This window comes from Felis catus, chromosome A1, assembly GCF_018350175.1.
Source record: "Felis catus isolate Fca126 chromosome A1, F.catus_Fca126_mat1.0, whole genome shotgun sequence".
Lineage (NCBI taxonomy): Eukaryota > Metazoa > Chordata > Mammalia > Carnivora > Felidae > Felis > Felis catus.
The window spans coordinates 141,404,059-141,425,963 of NC_058368.1; the positions used below are offsets into that span (position 1 = coordinate 141,404,059).

At 34.8% G+C, this 21,905-nt stretch overlaps 1 protein-coding gene across 5 annotated transcripts in view; it reads right to left on the reverse strand.

Moving 5' to 3' along the window:
• WDR41 (WD repeat domain 41) overlaps window positions 1–21,905 on the reverse strand; it is a 193,263-nt gene that overhangs the window by 55,337 nt on the left and 116,021 nt on the right. The window contains exon 1 of one of the 5 annotated variants that reach the window (XM_019835852.3): window positions 19,696–19,842. The exons of the other annotated variants lie outside the window; for them this stretch is intronic. Coding sequence (XP_019691411.1) covers window positions 19,696–19,722 — 27 coding nt within the window. The 5' untranslated portion in view covers window positions 19,723–19,842. Of the gene's footprint in view, window positions 1–19,695; window positions 19,843–21,905 lie in introns of those variants that run through there. 5 annotated transcript variants of the gene reach the window in all.

The window sequence follows — 21,905 nt, forward strand, 5'->3', positions numbered from 1 at the left end:
CAGTTCAAAACAGTTAAGATGATAAATTTTATATTATGTTTATTTTACACAATTTAAAATAAAAAGTGACATCATCAACATTAAGGAATAATTTTTCTACCATCTTCCCCCCAACTAGCACTGATTTAGATAATCACCCATGGAGGTGAGTACCTCTGTGAAACTCTGGGAGTCCGGCAGAAAAGTTTCAGCATACCATCCAAGAAAAAAAAAATCCAAGATTAAACACATTCAAGAGGGTAAAAGGAACAGTTTTACTTTACCCACATCATCCTGCCTCCAAGATGGCATATCTCAGTGACAAGAAAAATCTTGTTCGCCTATGATTTCACCAATGGAGAAAACTGAAAGCATATCAGTGAGTTCCAATTTTCCCTAACTGTGCAAGACACTGTCGAAGGGAACCACTTCTTTCTTGTCCCATTTAGAATACCGAAGTCTGCTGCACAGCTGCGGGCTAGGGAGTGGTTGGGAGAATAGCAGCCAATGCTCTCAGAAAGCATGAAAGAAATGGGGATCCTATGAAGAATCTACACATTACTGGAATCCCAGAGAAGATAGTGGGAAAAGAGCAAAACGCTTGTTTCAAGAAATAATGGCTGAGAAATTCCCAAATCTGGGGTGAGATCTGGATAACCATATTCATGAAGCTAAAAGGTCTCCAATTAATTTCAACCCAAAAATATCTTCCCCAAGGCACAAAGTGATAAAACTCTGAAACCAAAAACAAAGAAAATCTAAAAACAACAAGAGAAAAAAATATTTCATGTATAAGGACATCCTCATAAGGCTATCAAATTTCTCTGCAAAAATCTTAGAAGACTAGGAGAGAATGGGATATTATGTTCAAAGTTCTGTAAGGAAAAAAAAACTGCCAACCAAGAGTACTTTATCTGGCAAAGCTGTCCTTAAAAAATGAAGGAGAGACAAATACCTTTCCAGACAAACAAAAGATGAAGAAATTTAACACCACTAGACTTGCCTTACCCAAAAATGCTGAGAGAAGTTCTTCAAGCTGAAATAAAACAAGAAATTAGCTTCCCCAATTTCAGTAATTAGTAACAGAACCATAAAGCATAAAACACAGTGGTAATGGTAAGCATATAGTCAAATTCAGAATACTACTGTAAAATGGTAGTGTGTTAATCAACTCTAGTAAAAGGTTAAAGGGCTAAAGTATTAAAATTAACTATAGTGGGCACCTGGGTTTGTCAGTCAGTTAAGTGACTGCCTAACTTTGCCTAACTTTGGCTCAGGTCATGATCTCATGGTTCATGAGTTCAAGCCTGCATTAGGCTCTCTACAGTTAGCACAAAGCCCGCTTTGGATTCTTTGTCCCCCTCACTCTGCCGCTCCCCAGCTTATTCTCTCTCTTTCTCTCTCAAAATAAATAAAGACATTAAAAAAATAAAATTACAATTAACTATAGTTAAAATAATTTATTAATGGCTGCACAATACAAAAAGATGTGAACTGTGATATCAAAAACAAAATGTGGGGGAATTAAAGGGGAGAGTTTTATATGCAAATAAAGTTAAGTTCTTATCAGTTTAAAAGAAACTATTATATCTACATGATGTTTTGTGTGAGCCTCATAATAACCAGAAAGCAAAAACAGAGGAGAGAGACAAAAGATAAATAGAAGAAAAATCAAATCACAACACTACAAGAAATCATCAATCTACAAAGAAAGGAACAGGGGGAGTTACAAAACAACCAGAAAAAAACAATTAATAAAATGGCATTAGTAAATCCTTACCTATCAATAATTTCTTTAAATGTAAATGAACTAAATTCTCCAATCAAAAGGCAGAGACTAGCTGAAGACCTACAAAAGACGGACTTTACTTTTTTTGTTGTTTATTTATTTTTTGAGAGAAAGAGAGACTGAGCACAAGATGGGGAGGGGCAGAGAGAGAGGGAGAGAGAGAGAATCCCAAACAGGCTCCACTCTGTCAGCACAGAGCCTGATGCAGGGCTCAAACTCACAAACCATAAATCATGACCTGAGCTAAAAGCAAGAGTCAGCCACTTAATGGACTGAGCCACTGAGGCACCCCAAAAGACTGACTTTAGCTTTAAGGACACACAAAAACTCAAAGTGACAGGATGAAAAAAAAAAGTTTCATTCAAGTGTAAACCAAAAGAGAGGAGTAGCATACTTGTAATAAAATGGACTTTAACACAAAAACTTTGTCAACAAAAAAGGCTATTATATGATGATAAAAGGATCAACTTCTCAAGAGGATGTAAGAATTGTAAATACATATGCACCCAACAAAGAAGCACCTAAAAAAATTAAGCAATACTAAAAGATTTGAAGGGAGAAATAGACAATACATACAATAACAGGGACTTCAATAACCCACTTTCAACAACAGATCATCTAGATAGCAAATTAATTAGAAAACACTGCAACTGAACTAAACTTTAAACCAAATGGACCTAACAGACTTATATAGAACATTCTATCTAACAGCAGCTGAATACACATTCTTTTCAAATGTACATAAAACATTCTCCAGGATAGATTACATGTTAGGTCACAAAATAAATCTTAACAGATTTAGGAAGATTGAAATAGCAAATTTATGATTGCTGAAATCATACGAAGTATCTTTTCCAACCACACTGGTATGAAACTAGAAACAAAAACAAGAGGAAAACTAGAAAATTCACAAATATGTGAAAATTAAACCACACACTCCTGAACACCCAATGAGTCAAAGAAGAAATGAAAAGTGAAATCAAAATATCTTGAAACAAACAAAAAAGGAAGCAACATAACAAAAATTATAAGACACATCAAAAGTAGTTCTAATAGAAAACTTCATAGTGATAAACACCTATATTTTAGAAAGGAAACAAAAATCTCAAACAAACAACATTACAACTCAAGGAACTAAGCCCAATGTTAATAGGAAGAAAGAAGTCACAAATATCAGAGCACAGATTAAAAAGATAGCGACCAGAAAAACAACAGAAAAGATCCATGAAACTAAGAATTGGTTTTTTAAAAAGGTAAACAAATTGACAACCTTTTAGCTAAACTAAAAAAAAAAAGAGTCAAAATCAGAAGCGAAAGAGGAGATAATATAACTGATACCACATGAATACAAAGGATTACTATAAGAAACTACTACAAATAATTATATGCCAACAAACTGGATAATCTAGAAGAAATGGATAAATTCCTAGAAACATACAACCTACCAAGACTGAATAATAGAAAATCTGAACAATGGTCCAATAATAAGGAAAATAGAATCAGTAATCAAAAAACTTGCCAACAACAACAAAAAAGCCAAAGATCAGATGATTTTACTTGTGAAGTCTACCAAATATATAAAAAGAATTAATGTCAATCCTTCTCAAACACTTCCAAAAAATTAAAGAGGAAACATTCCCAAACTCATTTTACAGGGCTAGCAATATCCTGATACCAAAGCCAGATAAAGTGACTACCAGAAAATAAAACTACAAGCCAGCACTCCTGATGAACAGAGATGCAAAAATTCTCAACAAAATATTAGCAAACCAAATTGAACAGCACATTAAAACATCATATACCATGAGCAAGTGTGGGATGCAAGGGTGGGTCGACATATTAAAATCAATAAATGTAATATACATCAATAGAATGAAAGATAAAAATCATATAATCATCTCAACAGATAGAGAAGAGCATTTGACAAAATTCAATATCCTTTTTTCATAAAAACTCATGACAAATGGGGTAAGAAGGAATGTACCTCAACATAATAAAAGCCATACATGATAAGCCCACAGATAACATCATACTCAATGGTGAAAAGCTGAGAGCTTTTCCTCTAAGATCAGGAACAAAATAAAGGTGCTTACTCTTGTCACTTCTATTCAACACACTACTGGAAATCCTAACCAGAACAATTAGGCGAGAAATTAAAGGCTTTCAAATCAGGGGGAAAAAAAAGTAAAATTGTCTTTGTTTAGAGATGATATGATCTTATATACAGAAAATTCTTAGGACTCCACCAAAAACTAATAGAACTAATTAGTTAGAACTAATTTTAAAAATTCAGTAAATTTACATAATACAAAATCATTGTTGAAAAAATAAGTTGCATCTCTATAACTAACAACAGTAACAACAAACTATCAGAAAAAAATCCCACTTGCAATAGAATCAATAACAATAAAATATCTAGGAATAAATTTAACTAAGTAGGTGAAAGATCTATAAGACATCAAGAACTATACGACACTGATGAAAGAAATAGAAGACACAAATAGAAAGAGACCCCATGTTCATGATCAGAAGAGCTGATATTGTTATGTCTATACTACTTAAAACCATCTATGAATCCCTATCAAACGCAATCCCTATCAAAAGTCCAATGCATTTTTCACAGAAATAGAACAAACCATTCTAAAATTCATATGGAATCACAAAAGACCCCAAATAGTCAAAGCCATATGGGGAAAGAAAAACAGAGCTGGAGGCATCATACTTCGTGATTTCAAACTACATTAGAAAGTTAGAGTAATCAAAACAGAATGGTACAAGCATAAAAATAGACACATAGACCAATGTACCAAAATTGAAAGCCCAGAAGTAAACCTTCACATATAAAGGTAACCAGTATTTGACAAGAGAGCCAAAAATACTCAACAGAGAAAGAAAAGTCTCTTCAACAACTGGTGCTTGGCAAACTGGTAAGTACATACAGAAGAGTGAAACTGGACTCCTATCTGAAACCATTCACAAAAATTAACTTGAAATGAATTAAAGTCTTAAACATAAGACATGAAATCATCAAACTACTAAAAGAAAACAGGGGAAAAGCTCCTTGACATTAGTTTTGGCAATAATTTTTTTGGACATGACAACAAAAATATAAGCAATAAAAAAACAAAATAAACAAGTGGGACCACATCAAACTAAAAAAGCACAGCAAAATAAACAATAAAAAAAACAAGAGGGCAATGTTTGTAATGGAGTAAAATACGTGCAAACCATCTATCTGATAAGGGGTTAATATTCAAATTATACAAGGAACTCATACAACTCAACTGCATAAAAACAAATAATTTAATTTAAAAATGGTCAGAGAACCTGAACAGACATTTTTCTAAGGAGGACATACAATTTGACAATAAATTATATTTTTAAAAAATAAATAAATAAAAAGGACATACAAGTGGCCCACAGGTACATGAAATGATTCTCAACATCACTGATTAGCAGGGAAATGCGAAATCAAAACCACAATGAGATGTCACTTCACACCTGTTAAGATGGTTATTACCAAAAAGTCAAGAAATAACAAGTATTGGTGAGGATGTGGAAAAAAGGAAACACTGTATACTGTTGGTGGGGATACAAATTGGTGCAACTACTATGGAAATGTCATGAAAATTCCTCAAAAAATTAAAAAGAACTATCACATGATCCAGCAATCCCTCCTCAGGGTATATATCAAAGGAAATTAAATAATTATCTTGAAGGATATCCTCACTCCTATGTTCGCTGCAGTATTATTCACAATAGCCAAAACAGAGAAACAAACAACCTAAGTATCCATTAAAATATGACTAAACAAAGAAATGGGATACGCGTGCACACACACACACACACACACACACACACACACACACACACACGACTATTATTCAGCCATGAGAAAGGAGGAAATCCCTCCATTTGTGACAACATGGAAGAACCCTGAGGGTATTATGTTAAGTGAAATGAGCCAGACAGAGACAAATATATGATCTCATGTATATGTGGAATTTTTAAAAGCTGAACGCATAAAAACTAGAGTAGAACAGTGGTTGCCAGGCACTTGGGGGAAACAGGGAGATGTTGGTCAAAGGGCACAAACTTCCAGTTATAAGACAAGTAAGTTCTGGAGATCTATGTAGAGCATGGTGACCATAGTTAACAACAGTGTGTTATATACCTGAAAGTCGCTAAGACAGTAGATTTTAAATGTTCTCTCCACACACACACACACAAAGATAATTATGTCAGGTGATAACTAACCTTACTAACCATTTTGCAATATATACATGTATCAAATCATCACATTGTATACCTTACACTTAAAGTAGTTATGTGTAAATATATCTCAATAAAGCTGGAGAAAAAGAAAAAGAAGTATCACCATTTGTGGTAAGGTAAAAAAATTAAATTGCATTTTATGGATGTAAAAAATATGTACATACATAAAGTCAAATTGTACTAAGCGCTTACAACAAAAAACAAAACACACCGTCCAACCCATTCCCAGTGTTGCCTCCAAAAGCAACCACTTTGAAGGCTGTAGCTGCTCCTTTTTCAATTTACCTACATATTTCTGAAAATGTGCATACACTGCTATCTTTTGCTTTTATTTTTGTTCTCTTTGCATCATTTTGAGACCTTTGATTTCTTATGTTACATGAGGATTAACACTAACTGTAAATTTCACATTAAACTTCACATTAAACTTGCCTCATCTCACCACTGCAACTGTATTACCAATGTTCCTTTTTACCATCCTCTCAATAAATAACAAATTTTTGGTTAAATCAATATTCAGTGTTTACAATCTTATGGCTGTGACATATGATGGTAAATGTTGCTTACTCACTACTGACTCAAAGTAAAAGGATTTCATTCCTATGATGTAACTAGCTGTGGATCTCTTTATATTTATCTTGCTTGTATTTTATTGAGCTTCTTGAAGTTTATTGAGCTTCCTGGATGTGTAGATTAATGTTTTTCATCAAATTTGGGAAGTTTTCAGCCATATCTCTAAATACTTCTATTCCTTTATTCATTCTCATCCTTCTGATATCCATATTATATGTTGGTATGCTTAATGTGTCCCCCATTTCTCTGAAGTTCTGTCATCTTTTTCTTTTCCTTTTTTTTTTTTTTTTTAGCTTACACAATTTATATCAACCTATTCTTCAGTTTGCAGATTCTTTTTTTCTGACAGTTCAAATCTGCTGTTGAAGCTCTCCAGTGACTTTTTCATTTTGGTTTTTAACTTTCCAAGTCCAAAGTTTCCTTTTTATTCTGTTTCACAATTTTTGTCTCTTTATTGGTATGCTCTATTTGATGAGATGTTGTCATCACAGAATCTTTTACTTTTTTAAGGATAGCTTCCTTTAGCTCCTTGAACACATTTATAAAAGCTGCTTTGAACTCTGTGACATCCTATGTCTGGCATCCCTCATAGGTACTTTTCATTCATTCTTTCTTTTTTTTTAATTTATTTATTTAAATTCAAGTCAGTTAACATACAGTACAGTATGGGTTTCAGGAGTAGAACCCAGTGATTGATCACTTACATATAACACCCAGTACGCATCCCAACAAGTGCCCTCCTTTTTAAAAAATTTTTTAATGTTTTATTTATTTTTGAGACAGAGACAGAGCACTAGCAGGGGAGGGGCAGAAAGAGAGGGAGACACAGAATCTGAAGCAGGCTGCAGGCTCTGAGCTGTCAGCACAGAACTCGAACTCACGAACCACGAGATCATGACCTGAGCTGAAGTCAGATGCTTAACCGACTGAGCCACCCAGGCACCCCCAAGTGCCCTCCTTAATGCCCATCTCCCCACCCACCTCCTCTCCAGCAACCCTCACAGGTAGTTCCTATAAAACTGAACTTTTAGGTAATACAACTGTATCAACACTGGCTGCATATTCCTCTTTTTCTCTGGTGCTTATTTTTGTTGTTGTTTGCTTGTGTATTGATTTAGTGGTTAAACTAAATCACTAAGGTAATAGACTTGTGGTTAGTTTAACAGACTATTCCTCATGTTCCCCAAACATATCCAGGCTACATGCATAGTATGAAAATTCTTCTGTAGCTCATCAGAGGGCAGAGCCTTCAGTATGGGACAGTCATCATTGAATGTTCGGTTTCGGCAGGGCTCTCTTTGTCTCTTTCCCCAATTTTTCTTTTAAGTGTTCCGCCCCTTTTGGTATTACAACCAGCTGTTAGTCTCCACTAATCATAGGCTGATTGTTTCTGACAATGCCCCAAGTAATTTATACTTTAAAGTATGATCCAATAAAATTCAGACAAGGACAGTTTTTAAGGTCAGAATTTAAGGTTTGTTCTGTTCCCAGGAAAGCTCTTCTTAACTGCCTCTTTTCCTGGTTCTTTCTGGTGACTCTAAGATACCAGTTCCATTATATTTCTGGAGACCTCTCTCCTTAAAACTTCAAACTTCCTGCTCCCATTTGAGCAGGCCTGATGAATATCCGTCACCCTGGGGTATAGTTTGCCATCTTCCTGGAATTCCCTTTTTTCCCACAGGTCCCAGAAATTCCACTCCTATGTATATAACCAAGAAAAATGAAAACATATGTCTTCACAGAAATGTGTATTTATAGCACATATTAATAACAGGTAAAAGGGAGCAAAAACTAAAAGTCCATCAATTGGATAAATAAAATGAAAATCCATAAATAGGGTATTATTCAGCAACTAATAGGAATTAAATGCTGATACATGCTACAACATGGATGAACCTTGAAAATATTATACTAAGGTAAGGTAGCCAGTCACAAAAGACCACCTACTGTATGACACGGAATAGGGAAATTTACAGAGACATAAAGTAGATTGGTGGTTGCTTAGGGCTGGGGGAAGTGGGTCAGAGCAATGGTAACTTTTTCTTGAGGTTGATAAACACATCTAAAATTGACTGTAATAATATGTGCACTTATCTGTAGATATATTAAAAAGCAATGAACTGTAGTACACCTTAAATGGGTAAACTGCATGTGACTTATATCTCAATCAAGCTATTTTAAAAATGCAAATTATTAAAGATATTTATTGACAACTTCAAGTTGTCACTGAATCTTGCTACTCTACCAACATAGGTGAGTAACTCTTAAATAGAACCTGTGGAAGAACTTCCCCACACATCTCAATGACCAGGATTGGTTCTCCTTCTCGTTTCTAAAAAAATCACTAGTATGAACTGGGATAACCACATTAAATTAGTTCATGATTTACCTCATGGCAGATGAGTAAATATCTAAACAAAATTAGAGTTCTGACAAAACCAGTAAAGATGGTTAATAGCCATTGCATGGGCTAACAATAATCTTTACTACAAACTTACTTAACATTTTCAGGTTTCAATCCCTTTCTACTACCTTATGAGTTTAGCAAGAGAAAGAGCTACATTTTACAGATGATAGAACTGAGTCACAAACATGTGAAATAACTCAATCATGGTTAATGCTGTCTGTTAAGTAATGGAGCTACGACTCAAACCCCAGTTTTTCTGACTCAAGATTTTAAATAAGAATTTAAAAAATCATACCCCTATTAATTAGGATTTGTATTAAACAAAGTATCACTTATAATTTTTAGAACCTCCCTCTGAAAGATCCTCTAGATCATAATTCTTATTTAAAGCTCTTTTTTATTTCCCCTTTAACAAATACAACCAGTTCCTTTTCTCCAGGTGACCTTTTTTCAACACACTCCATTGCACCAGTATATCCTGAGCTCTCACTCAAACAAGGAATTGTTCAGCTAAGGAATTTGTATTCCTACTAAAGAGTGTATTGTATACTTCATGGAATTAAGCAGAATATAGAATTTTAAACGAAGTTCTTGGTCTCTATCTCTAATGGCTTTTCATTCATAATTACAGGATTTATAATGAGTGCATTGGTGATGATAGAAATCCACCATAACATTTTCCATTGTGTGAATGACTTTTATTTAATGACTTATTAATCAACCACAGTCAGGCAATAGTGTATCACATTAAATCTCTGAACAACACAAGCAAAGAATTTTTATTTTCTGTGTATCCCGTGGAGTAATCTTTAGCAATATGAATCTGTTCAAACATCTATCCACAGTTCTATCACATGTGCAGTTCTATTAGTAAAGGTCAGCTTAGGTTAGTTCACTGTCAGCAGCTAGAAAGTTGCAAGAATAGATGAGCTTAATTGCTTTATTGTTACTATCACTGTGCCTGTTTAGAATTCTGGTACATAAAACTTCTCAGATACTAAATCTCCATTTAGGTTACCAAGAAGAATTACTTAAGTTTGGATTCTTACCCACAAGCCACCCTAATTATTAATACTATAGATGAGCACATTTAAGACACTTCATAAATCAGTAACAGGTAATGTGTATTATAATTACATTACCACCTATTCCACTTCTACCATCCTTAGGGGTTCAGAAAGTTAATCTTTTTTTAACGTTTTATTTATTTTTGAGAAAGAGAGAGACAGAGCATGAACGGGGGAGGGGCAGAGAGAGAGGGAGACACAGAATCGGAAGCAGGCTCCAGGCTCTGAGCTGTCAGCCCAGAGCCCGACGCGGGGCTCGAACTCACGGACCGCGAGATCGTGACCTGAGCTGAAGTCGGCCGCTTAACCGACTGCGCCACCCAGGCGCCCCCAGAAAGTTAATCAATCAATGAATAAAATATTCCATTGAGCATACTAGCCAGTAACTGTCAATACAGAACAAGAGTATTATATATTTAGCTAGGTTAAATGAGGAAAAACTAAAATGAATTTATAATTTTTCTGGTTTACTTGTTCATCTAGAACAGTAATTGTTCATAATCCCTTTTAATTATAGTAATTCTTAACTTTGTAACACACTAGAATCACTTGGAGAGCTTCAAAAAATTATAGTAGATTCCACCCAGAATATATGTAACTGGGATAGGGAGCAACCTGGGCATCAGATTTTTAAAAATTCACCAGATGAGTTTAAGATGCGCAAAAGTTCAGAAAAGCCATGCTCTGTAATTGTGTGTGTTCATACACACACATGAGTATGCATGCTGGGAGTAGTTACAAAGAGACCAAGAACAATGTGAAGTTTTTAGGACATAAAATCGAGCCCCACGTTGGGCTCTGAGCTGGCAGCACAGAGCCTGCTTGGGATTCTCTCTCCCTCTCTCTCTGCCCCTCCCCTGCTTGCACTTTCTCTCTCTCGCTCTTCCATCTCTTTCTCTCACTCTCTGAAAATAAACATTTAAAAAACTAAATAAATAATAAAATTGAGCTTGTGACCCCAACTTTCCTAGGAGTAAAAGCCTTATTAAAATTCTGAAAATAGAAGTCAGTAATTAATATATAAATACATTATCATATTGAACACTCACATATAATATTCTTGCTGTGTGCCAAGGCTTGTTTCAAACCCCCAGGGAATCTTAAGTAGCAGTGGAAAATTTCTGATTAAGGCATAATAAAAAGGTTTATAAATTTCTTATTGATTGAAAGTAAAGGCTCCTGGGGCGCCTGGGTGGCACAGTCGGTTAAGCGTCCGACTTCAGCCAGGTCACGATCTCGCGGCCCGTGAGTTCGAGCCCCGTGTCAGGCTCTGGGCTAATGGCTCGGAGCCTGGAGCCTGTTTCCGATTCTGTTTGTCTCCCTCTCTCTCTGCCCCTCCCCCGTTCATGCTCTGTCTCTCTCTGTCCCAAAAATAAACAAACGTTGAAAAAAAAAATTTTTTTTAATAAAAAAAGAAAGTAAAGGCTCCTTTAAGTAATTATGATTTTATTTCATAGATGTTGGCTAAAACACATTTAAGTGATTGGTATATAATAATATATATGAATTTGTTCCACTTCTATATTCTTGCAGTGATCAACTTCCTGTCAACTATATATCATATGTACTTTTTTACATAGCTTTTTCTGTTAACCCCTAACTAATGAAACTTTATAAAGATTCCAGAGCCTAAGTCATGGAGTCTGATATCTTATTACTGCTTGGCAATCTACAGATCTGTGCACCTGCTCGTGATAGCCTGAATTCTTCATTGGCATTGCCTTTCTAATGTTGCTAGTGATCAGCATTTACCATATAACTAAATTAGCTCTTAAACTTAAAATCTGTAATGCAACTTCTTCCTTCCAAGATTAGAAAATAACAGCAGAAAAATTCACAGTTGTCTAGATACAGCGCCATATCTACAGATCCTAAAACGATCTTTTTCTCCAATTAGCAAAGGGTTTCCCTGGGAACTAAATTACTATTCCTCATTAATCCACCTGCCTTCTTCCTCCTTACACTGAATGAAGGAATAGAAATTATTTTGCACACAATATTAAAGATGACATAAAGAAGTTGCTTAGTTTTTTTCAAAACTAGCCCTTTAAAAGGGCTATTTATACCTTTTTTCCTTTATAAAAATTTAAACATACATTAAAAGAACAATTTCCCAAAATTCAATAATTTCCACACAGTAGTTGCCAGATTTTAAGTATGCTTTTTAAATGTTCATGAGCCCAATTTATTTTTCTAGCTCCTTTGATTACAAAAAGACCTTCCTCCCTCTACCCTGGGAATAGCCAAATTTTTATACCCTTTGCACATGCCCACAGATGGCTTTTATCAATCAATGACTGCTTAATAATTTATTTTATCTTGCTTTACAAAAACTTTAATTTTTTTCTTTCTTTTACTGTAAGAGTTAAAGTTTCCCTACATGAGTTATGCTAATAGTTTTATATATTAGCATAATGGAAAAATTGCACTTCTTAAAATTTTTTTCATAAAATTATAGCACAATTAAAGAAAATTGGGAAAACATGAAAGGAAAGAGCACCTACAATCTTACCATAATTTACATGGTTCTTACCATTTTCATGGTTCCTTTCCAACCTTTCTTTCTGTACATTTATTTCTACACATAATCACACTGTACATTCACTTTTGTACCCTGTCTTTTCCAATTACTACAATCTAAACAGTCTTCATGTTATTACATAATAGTGACAAATTGGAAAAAATCTAAATATCCAATAATAGGGAGTGGTTAAAATATGATAATATATATCAGAAAGATTGTCAAATGACCCTTAAAAATGAGGATCCCTTATTCAAGAAATTTATATTTGTTGGCACTTAGTGGCATGTCAATAGATATTTGTTGAATATTAATGTCTATAATGTTAGAAGGTTATATAATGATAAGATTATATAATGATAAGCAAAAGTAGATAGACATGGTATTGGTACTCACAGAGCTTTTATATTTTATAGTCTTGTGAAAAAGATGATGAAATAGCTACATTTATGGTTAGTGCTATATAAGAAAGGAGCATGGTTCTATGAAAGCAAACAATAAGGTAACCTGACTGACATGGAGTGATATGTTAAGGTAAGCATCATTAATTAAAAATGTGACCTTTGGGGGTGCCTGGCTGACTCAGTTAACTGGAAGAGCGTGAGACTCTTGATCTTGGGGTTGTGAAGTTGAGCCCCAAGTTGGATGCAGAGATTACTAAAAAAAATTAAATAAACTTAAAAAAAGATGTGACCTTTGAACTGAGGTCTGAAGAATGGAAAGAAGTTAAGCAGCAGAATGGATAAAATTACATCTTCTTTATCCATTCATCAGTCAATGGACATTTGGTCTCTTTCCATAAATTAGCTATTGTTAACAATGCTGTTATAAACATCAGGGTGCATGTATCCCTTTGAATCAGTATTTTTGTATCTTTTGGGTAAATAGTAGTGCAATTGCTGGACCATAGGGTAGTTCGATTTCTAATTTTTTAAGGAACCTCCACATTTCTTTCTAGAGTGGCTACACCAGTTTGCATTCCCACCAACAGTTTAAGAGAGTTCCCCTTTCTCCACACCCTCAACACCAGTTGTTTCCTGTGTTGTTAACTGTAGTCATTATGATCAGTGTGAGGTTATATCTCATTCTAGTTTTGATTTGGATTTCCCTGATGCTAAGTGATGATGAGCATTTTTTCATGTGTCTGTTGGCTATGTGAATGTCTTCTTTAGAGATATGTCTGTTCATATCTTCTGCCCATTTTTAAATTAGGTTATTTGCTTTTGGGGCATTGAGTTTTAGAAGTTCTTTATATTTTTCAATACTAACCCATTATCAGATATGTCATTTGCAAATATCTTCTCCCATGCCAAAGGCCTCTTTTTAATTTTATTGATAGTTTCCTTTGTTACACAGAAGCTTTTATTCTTGAGTAAGTCCCAATAGCTTATTTTTGCTTTTGTTTCCCTTACTTCAGGAGACCTATCTAGTAAGAAGTCGCAAACAGCCAAGGTCAAAGAAGTTGTTGCCTGTGTTTTCCTCTAGGATTTTGATGGTTTCCTGTCTTACATTATTAGGACTCTTATCCATTTTGAATTTGTTTTTGTGTATGGTGGAAGAAAGTGGTCCAGTTTCTTTGTTTTGGATGTCGTTGTCCAGTTTTCCCAATACCATTTGTTGAAGAGACTTTTTTCCATTGGATATTCTTTCCTGCTTTGTTAAAGATTAGTTGACCATATAGCTGTGGGTCCATTTCTGGGTTTTCTGTTCTGTTCCACTGATCTATGTGTCTGTTTTTGTGCCAGTACTATACTGTCTTGATTACCACAGCTTTGTAATATAACTTGAAGTCCAGAATTGGGATGCCTCCAGTTTTGCTTTTCTTTTTCAAGATTGTTTTGACTATTTGGGGTCTTTTAAGAAACTACAAAATTTGAGAAGTGTTTCTTCCGGGTCTATGAAAAATGCTGTTGGTATTTTGACAGGGATTGCATTAAATGTGTAGACTGCTTGGGGCAGTATGGACAATATTTGTTCTTCCAATTCATGATCACGGAATGTCTTTCCATTTCTTTGTGTCATCTTCAATTTCTTTCATAAGTGTTTTATAGTTTTTAGAATATAGATCTTTTTAGTTAGGTTTATTCCTAGGTATCTTATTTTTTTGGTGCAATTGTAAATGGAATTATTTCCTTAATTTATTTTCTTGCTTCTTCATAACTGGTATATAAAATGCAATAGATTTCTGCACACTAATCTTGTATCCTGCAACTTTACTGAATTCATGTATCAGTTCTAGCAGGTTTTTGGTAGAGTCTTTCAGGATTTGTACATAAAGTATCATGTCATTTGCAAATAGTCAAAGTTTTACTCTTTCTTTACCAATATGGATGCCTTTTACTTCTTTGTGTTGTTTGATTGCTATGGCTAGGCCTGCCAAAACTATGTTGAATATAACTAGTGAAAGTGAACATTCCTGCCCTATTGCTGAACTTAGGGGAAAAGCTCTCAGTTTCTCCCCACTGAGGACAATGTTAGCTCTGGGTTTTTCATATATGGCCTTTATTATATTGAGGTATGTCCCTCAAAACCTACTTTGTTGAGGATTTTTTAAAATAATGAATGGATGTTGTATGTTTTCAAATGCTTTTTATTTTTTTTTTTAAGTTTATTTATTTATTTTTGAGAGAGACAGAGATAGCATGTGAGCAGGGGAGGGGAAGAGAGAGAGGGAAAAAGAGAGAATCCCAAGCAGGCTCCGGGCTCAAGCCCATGAAATCGTGAGATCATGACCTGAGCCAAAACCAAGAGTCAGACACTTAACTGACTGAGCCATCCAGGCACCCCATAAAATGCTTTTTCTATGTCTACTGAAAGGATCGCATGATTCTTATGTTTTCTCCCACTGATGTAGTATATCATGTTGATTGATTTGTGAACACTGAACCACCCTTGCAATCCAAGAATAAATCCCACTTGATTGTGGTGAATGATTTTTTTAATGTATTGTTTAATTCTGTTTGCAACTATTTTATTGAGGATTTTTTCATCCATGTTCATCATGTATATTGGCCTGTAATATTCTCTCTCTCTCTCTCTCTCTCTCTCTCTCTCTCTCTCTCTCTGTGGAGTCTTTATCTGGTTTTGGTATCAGGGTAATGCTGGCCTCATTGAATGAATTTGGAAGTTTTCCTTCCTTTTCTACTTTTTTGGAATAGTTTGAAAAGAATGGGTATTAACTCTTCTCTAAATGTTTGGTAGAATTCATCTGTGAAGTTTTCTGGTCCTGCTCTTTTGTTTGTTGGGAGTTTTTTGATTACTGTTTAATTTCCTTGATGGTTATGGTCTGTTCAAATTTTATATTTCTTCCTGTTTTGGTTTTCATAGTTTATGTTTCTAGGAACTTAACAATTTCTTCAAGGTTGTTCAACTTGTTGGCATATAGTTTTTCATAATATTCTCTTATTGTATTTCTGTGGTGTTGGTTGTTATTTCTCCTCTCTTATTTGATATTTGAGTCCTTTTTCTTTTTTTCTTGATAAGTCTGGCTAGAGAATTATCAATATTATTGATTTTTTCAAAGAACCAGCTCCTGCTTTCATTGATCTGTTCTATTGTTTTTTAGTTTCTATGTCATTTATTTCTGCTCTAATCTTTAGTATTTCCTTCCTTCTGCTGGCTTAAGTTTTTGTTTATTGTTCTTTTCCTAGCTCCTTCAGGCGTAAGGTTAGGTTATTTGATATTTTTCTTGCTTCTTGAGGTCAGCCTGTATTGCTATAAATTTCCCTCTTAGAACCACTTTGGTACATTCTAACGGTTTTGGAAAGTTGTGTTTTCATTTTTGTTTCCATGTACTTTTTTTTAAAGTTTATTTATTTATTTTGAGAGAGTGTGAGCTCATGTGTGCATCAACAGGGGAAGGGCAGAGAGAGGGAGAGAGAGAACCCCAAGAACACTCTGTGCCATCAGCATGGAGCCTGACACAGGGCTCAATCCCACAAACCAGGAGACCATGACCTGAGCCAAAATTAAGTGTTGAATGCTCAACTGACTGAGCCATGCAGTGCCCCATGTTTCCATGTACTTTTTGATTTCTTCTTTGGTTTTTTTGGTTGACCCATTCATTGTTCAGAAGCATGTTATTTAACCTCCATGTATTTTTGGTCTTTTCAGATTTTTTCTTGTGGTTGACTTTCTTTTTTTAATTTTTTTTAATGTTTATTCATTTTTGAGAGACAGAGCACGAGTGAGGGAGGGGCAGAGAGAGAGGGAGACACAGAATTCGAAGCAGGCTCCAGGCTCTGAACTGTTGGCACACAGCCTGACACACGGTTCAAACTCATGAATGACGAGATCATGACCTGAGCCAAAATCAGATGCTTAATTGATTGAGCCACCCAGGCACTCCTCTTGTGGTTGACTTCTAATTTCATAGCATTGTGGTCAGAAAAGATGCATGCTATGACTCCAATCTTCTTAAATTTATTGAGGGTGGTTTTGTGGGCTAATATGTGATCTAGTCTGGAGAATGTTTTGTGTGCACTTGAAAAAAATGTGTATTTTGTTCTTTTAGGATGAAATATTCCAAATATATCTTAAGTGCATCTGGTCCAGTGTGTCATTCAAAGCCAGTGTTTCCTTGTTGGTTTTATGCTTAGATGATCTGTCCAATGATGTAAGTGGGGTGTATAGTCCCCTACTAGTATTGTATTATTATCTATTAGTTCCTTCATGTTTGTTACTGTTTTATGTATTTGGGTGCTTCCATGTTGGGTGCATACATATTTACAGCTATTATATCTTCTTGTAGGGCTGTCCTCTTTATTGTTACACAGTGTCCTTCTTTGTCTCTTGTTACATTGTTTTAAAGTCTATTTTGTCTGATACAGGTATTGCTACTCTGGCTTTCTTTTGACATCCATTTCCATGATAGATGTTTCTCCATCCCCTTACTTTGAATCTGTAGGTGACTTTAGGTCTAATGTGATTCTCCTTTAGGCAGCTTATAGATAGGTCTCTTTTTTTTTAATCCATAGGACATTAATTTTTGTATTCACTTTACTAAGTAATTAACATTATATTAAATTGAAGGTACAGGTTGCTATTTAACTCTAAGTACTTAGTCTTTGTTCTTTCCAAATTTAACCTACCCACTGCTGTATCAAATTATCTCTAACTTAATGTACTAAGAAATTCAAACAAAATATTTATTGAGACATAATTATTTAAGTTTCAACTTGAAAATAGCTTCTTGTGAAAGCTTAGAGCAGATTTAAAATTTCTGCCTAAAACAATACTGATAAATAGCCTGGTTTGCATCTAGATTAAGTAATTTCCAAGTTTTTAAAAATCTTTTCTTTTTCATCTTTATTAAATAAGTTTGTATTTTTATGTTAAATATGCAGCCCATGCCAAAAATGTTCCAATTCTGGGCATGTACTTTAACTTTTTCATGAGTTTTTAGTTATAACTTTCATGGTAACAAAAAATATGAAATCTTTTCTGGTATCTATCATATACAGACACATACAAAAAAGGTATCACATTCGAAATTCTAGAAGATTAGTTAATCTAAGACCCTGGATTACTCACTGAAAATATTAAAGCACTTTACTTTTTCAATATATTTCAATATGTTTTTCTAGTACATTACTTTTTTTTATTTTTTAGTAAATTAAAGAAAAACAACTTTAAAAATTTAGATCCCTAAATTACTTTCCTTGAAGTCTCTTAGAGTGTTATTTTCAGAGTATCCATGCATAGCCTCACTGGGAAAAAATGCCTAATTGAAGAACTAACAATCATAAGAGAAAACCAGGATAATTATCTATCTTGGACTTTGGGTGTGAGATCATTCTCTGACTGGGTTCCAGGCCCATTTAGAATGCTTTGATTAAATAAAATCAGATTTGTTAATTTAGAAACCACAGATATAATGTGAAAAATATCTACTCTAATAAATAAGTGTGCATTGACAATATCTTAGTAATTGCTTTGGCATTCATTATTCTAGAGTCCAAATGCTTCTATGCTAGGACTGATAACAGTATTTTTGTCTAAAGATCTTTAAACTCTTTTCCACCATTAACCCATTAATTTTCACACTTTCTCTGTGAGGCAGTAAGATCTAAGTATGGTTAGCTTAATTTTCCACATGAAAAAACCAAATCAACCACAAATGAATTTCCTAAAAGTCACACATGCAGTGAAACAGAGCTCAAAGACTGGAAACTCAACTGAGTAAGTAAGAAGTGCTTTAAACACTGGTATACACAGAATGACCATCTCCATCACCAAATTTACTAGCCTTATTCCCTTGTAATCAAATCTTTCCTCACTTTCTCCCATCCCGCTCTTCCTCTGCTGCTGATCCATCCTGGAAAGAAACTTTCTTTCACATCTGAACCCCATAAAACTGCAGGTCACTTTGCTCCCTATGCCCCATCATTATGGAGTATGCCATAGGTATTAAAAAGAGCCACTTGAAGGTAAGTGGGTTCAGATAATATTTGAGGGGATTATATGTAGTAGTATTTAACATAGCAAGACCTAACGATAGTCTTTATTAAAAAAAAAAAAAAACAGCAGAGAATTTGGTTTGATAATGGAGTTTAGAGTCTGACAAACTTGGATATTAATCCACTTCTGCCACTTACCCTGAATTTAAACAATTTACCTAACCTTTTTGAATCTCAGCTTCCTCACCTGTAACATGGAAATCTATTTCTTTGTAGGTTTGTTAATATAATTGCTAAGATTATATAAACCATGAGCATTATATAAAATACCTAAGATGTTACTGGAATTTAATTTTTAAAAAAGCCAGCAGTTTTCAGGAGAATTGAACAAATGGAATTATTTGGACTACGATCTTTGGAGTCATGATATCTGACTATCTTATACTGTCCCAATAATTAGATAATTACTTCGTTTTCCATTTTATGTTCTTAATATACACCTTACTATATAATGTATGCCTATAACTGTTATAAACTTATTTCTGTCCATCCATCTATATAGCAGGAAAATGATTAGTTGTTATAACCATTCTCCAATGAGGAAAAAATATCATCAAACTGTACTCTTCTAGACAACTCAAATTCTCCCGGTTTCTACATGCCCTTGTTTAATTGCTCCCACCTACCTTAATTATCAGCCTGGGTGCAACCATGGACTACCAAAATTCAGGACTTTGAGGTAGGGATTCTGATAAGGCAGATGGGCTGAGTATAAAGAAAAAATTATGGACAGGGGCCCCTGAGTGGCTCAGTTGGTTAAGCATCTGCCTTCAGCTCATGACCTCATGGTTTGTGAGGTCAAGCCCCACCTTTGGCTCTGTGCTGACAGCTCAGAGCCTGGAGCCTGCTTTGGATTCTGTGTGTGTCTCTCTCTGTCCCTCCCCCATTCATGCTCTGTCTCTTTCTCTCTCACTAATAAACATTAAAAAAAATTATGGATAAAATGACAAGATACAATCATAGCATTTGAGAACTGAAAAGGGCCTTTGTAATAATTCACCAAATCTCCTTTTCCACAGATGAGGAAACTAAATTATGACCAAACCCAGTACCTAGAATTGAAGTTGTAATCCATTACTCATTCAATTTTATCACTTGATGTCTTTTCTTACTTACTCACTACAAAGACTCATAAAAGACTTCTAATCCACAAGCATGCTAAGGTGAAGTGAAGTGAAATGGAGAAAGGTGAGGAGGGGAGAAAATAGATTAGAAAGAAGTATGTTGCCTGGGCAACTCTCCATTTAAAAAAATACTCATAACTACCTGAAAACATACATTCTTCATCCTTGTAAATCCCCTATGCCTCCACAACACCTCACTGGCTGCAACTCCTTAATACCACCTGAGTTTCTAGTCCTCAATCCCTAACCTGTGGAGGTTTTCTATGCCAGAAGACTCTGGCTACCCTATGAGTCTAGACCAAACAAATTGGTATTGCCCCTAGGCTCCCTATTATCCCCCCAAATTCTCTTTAGGATACAAAATACTTGGTTCCCTAGATAATAATGGGGAGAAACCACCCATCAGCCCAATAAAAATGTTGTATCAAAACTACAAACATTAATTCCAAGTGAGTAATTTTCCAAGTCCACAGTCCTTTATCTTTAATTCCAAAATCCAAAAAGCTCCCCAAACTGAAAATTTTCTTAGCTCATTTGGTGGCAAAACTTCACCTGACCCGACCACACTCTGTGGGGGGGAAAACAACAACAACAAACTTACCTAAATTAACCTGAGGCTTTTTATCGTCTTGACTTATCTATCACATGTGAATATTCATGTATTTTACTGCAGAAATAAAAGTATGTCGATTATGTATGCTGTGCTGTCCAAAAGGATATTTTCTGAAATATATCTAGCACTAAGGATTTCAGATAAGGCATTACGAGCCTTATAAGCAATAAGCCTTTGGTCTTTAGGTTTTAGGATTTCAGCTTTATTTCTCGGACCACCTACTAGCTCAGTGACTTTGAATAAGTCCTTGGTTCCTAATAAGTTTGAGATAATTACAAGAGTTATTTTTCCAGAAGAATCAATAGAACTTCATGACCTATTGGTAACTAAAGCATCAGAGGTGAAATTAGGAAGTGCAGAATGCCTGAGATGCGCTAAATTTCTTACCTGTTGGCATTTGAGACAATGTGTAAAGATGGCGTCCTGGCAGATGTACAGATAGATTGCTTGGAGTTTTTTCTCTGGAATTACCTGCCATCTCAAAGTTCCAATTTTTAGTTTCCTGTGGCTCTTTCTCCTACATCCACCAGAAGGAAACAGAACTAAAAACTGGACCTTTGAGATGGCAGGTAATTCCAGAGAAAAATTCCAAGAAAGACAGTCACAGAGAATGCCAGAGATAAAGGAATCTTTAAAAGAAACAGAAAGAACCATCCAAGAGAGAAGGCCAAAAACTACAGCACCATCAAAGCCAAGATAGAACGCAACTTTCTAAAGGGAGTGACCAGAAGAATTAAATGCTGGAAAAAGATGAGGGATTTTGAGGTGTGTAAGCAAATGGGGAAATATTTTGGAAGGAAGTCACTGCAGATTTTGAAAGTGTAGTTACAGTAAAGACTACAAGGGAATGTGTGATATTTGGTGAAGAAATGGGGTGACTGATGCAGAGCACTCATTTGAGAGAAAGTACAAATAACTGTAGTAGGGACATGAAAAGGAAAACTATAAAAGTAATGGTATATAATTCAAGCATTTGAAAAATAAAAGGGAGTAACAGTTTCTACTTTTTAGAATAATCTAAACATTTTTCCCCTTACTAGCATCAATTTTATATTTGTCTGGGGCTTAGAAAGCATCTGATTTATTATTCTGCTTAAAC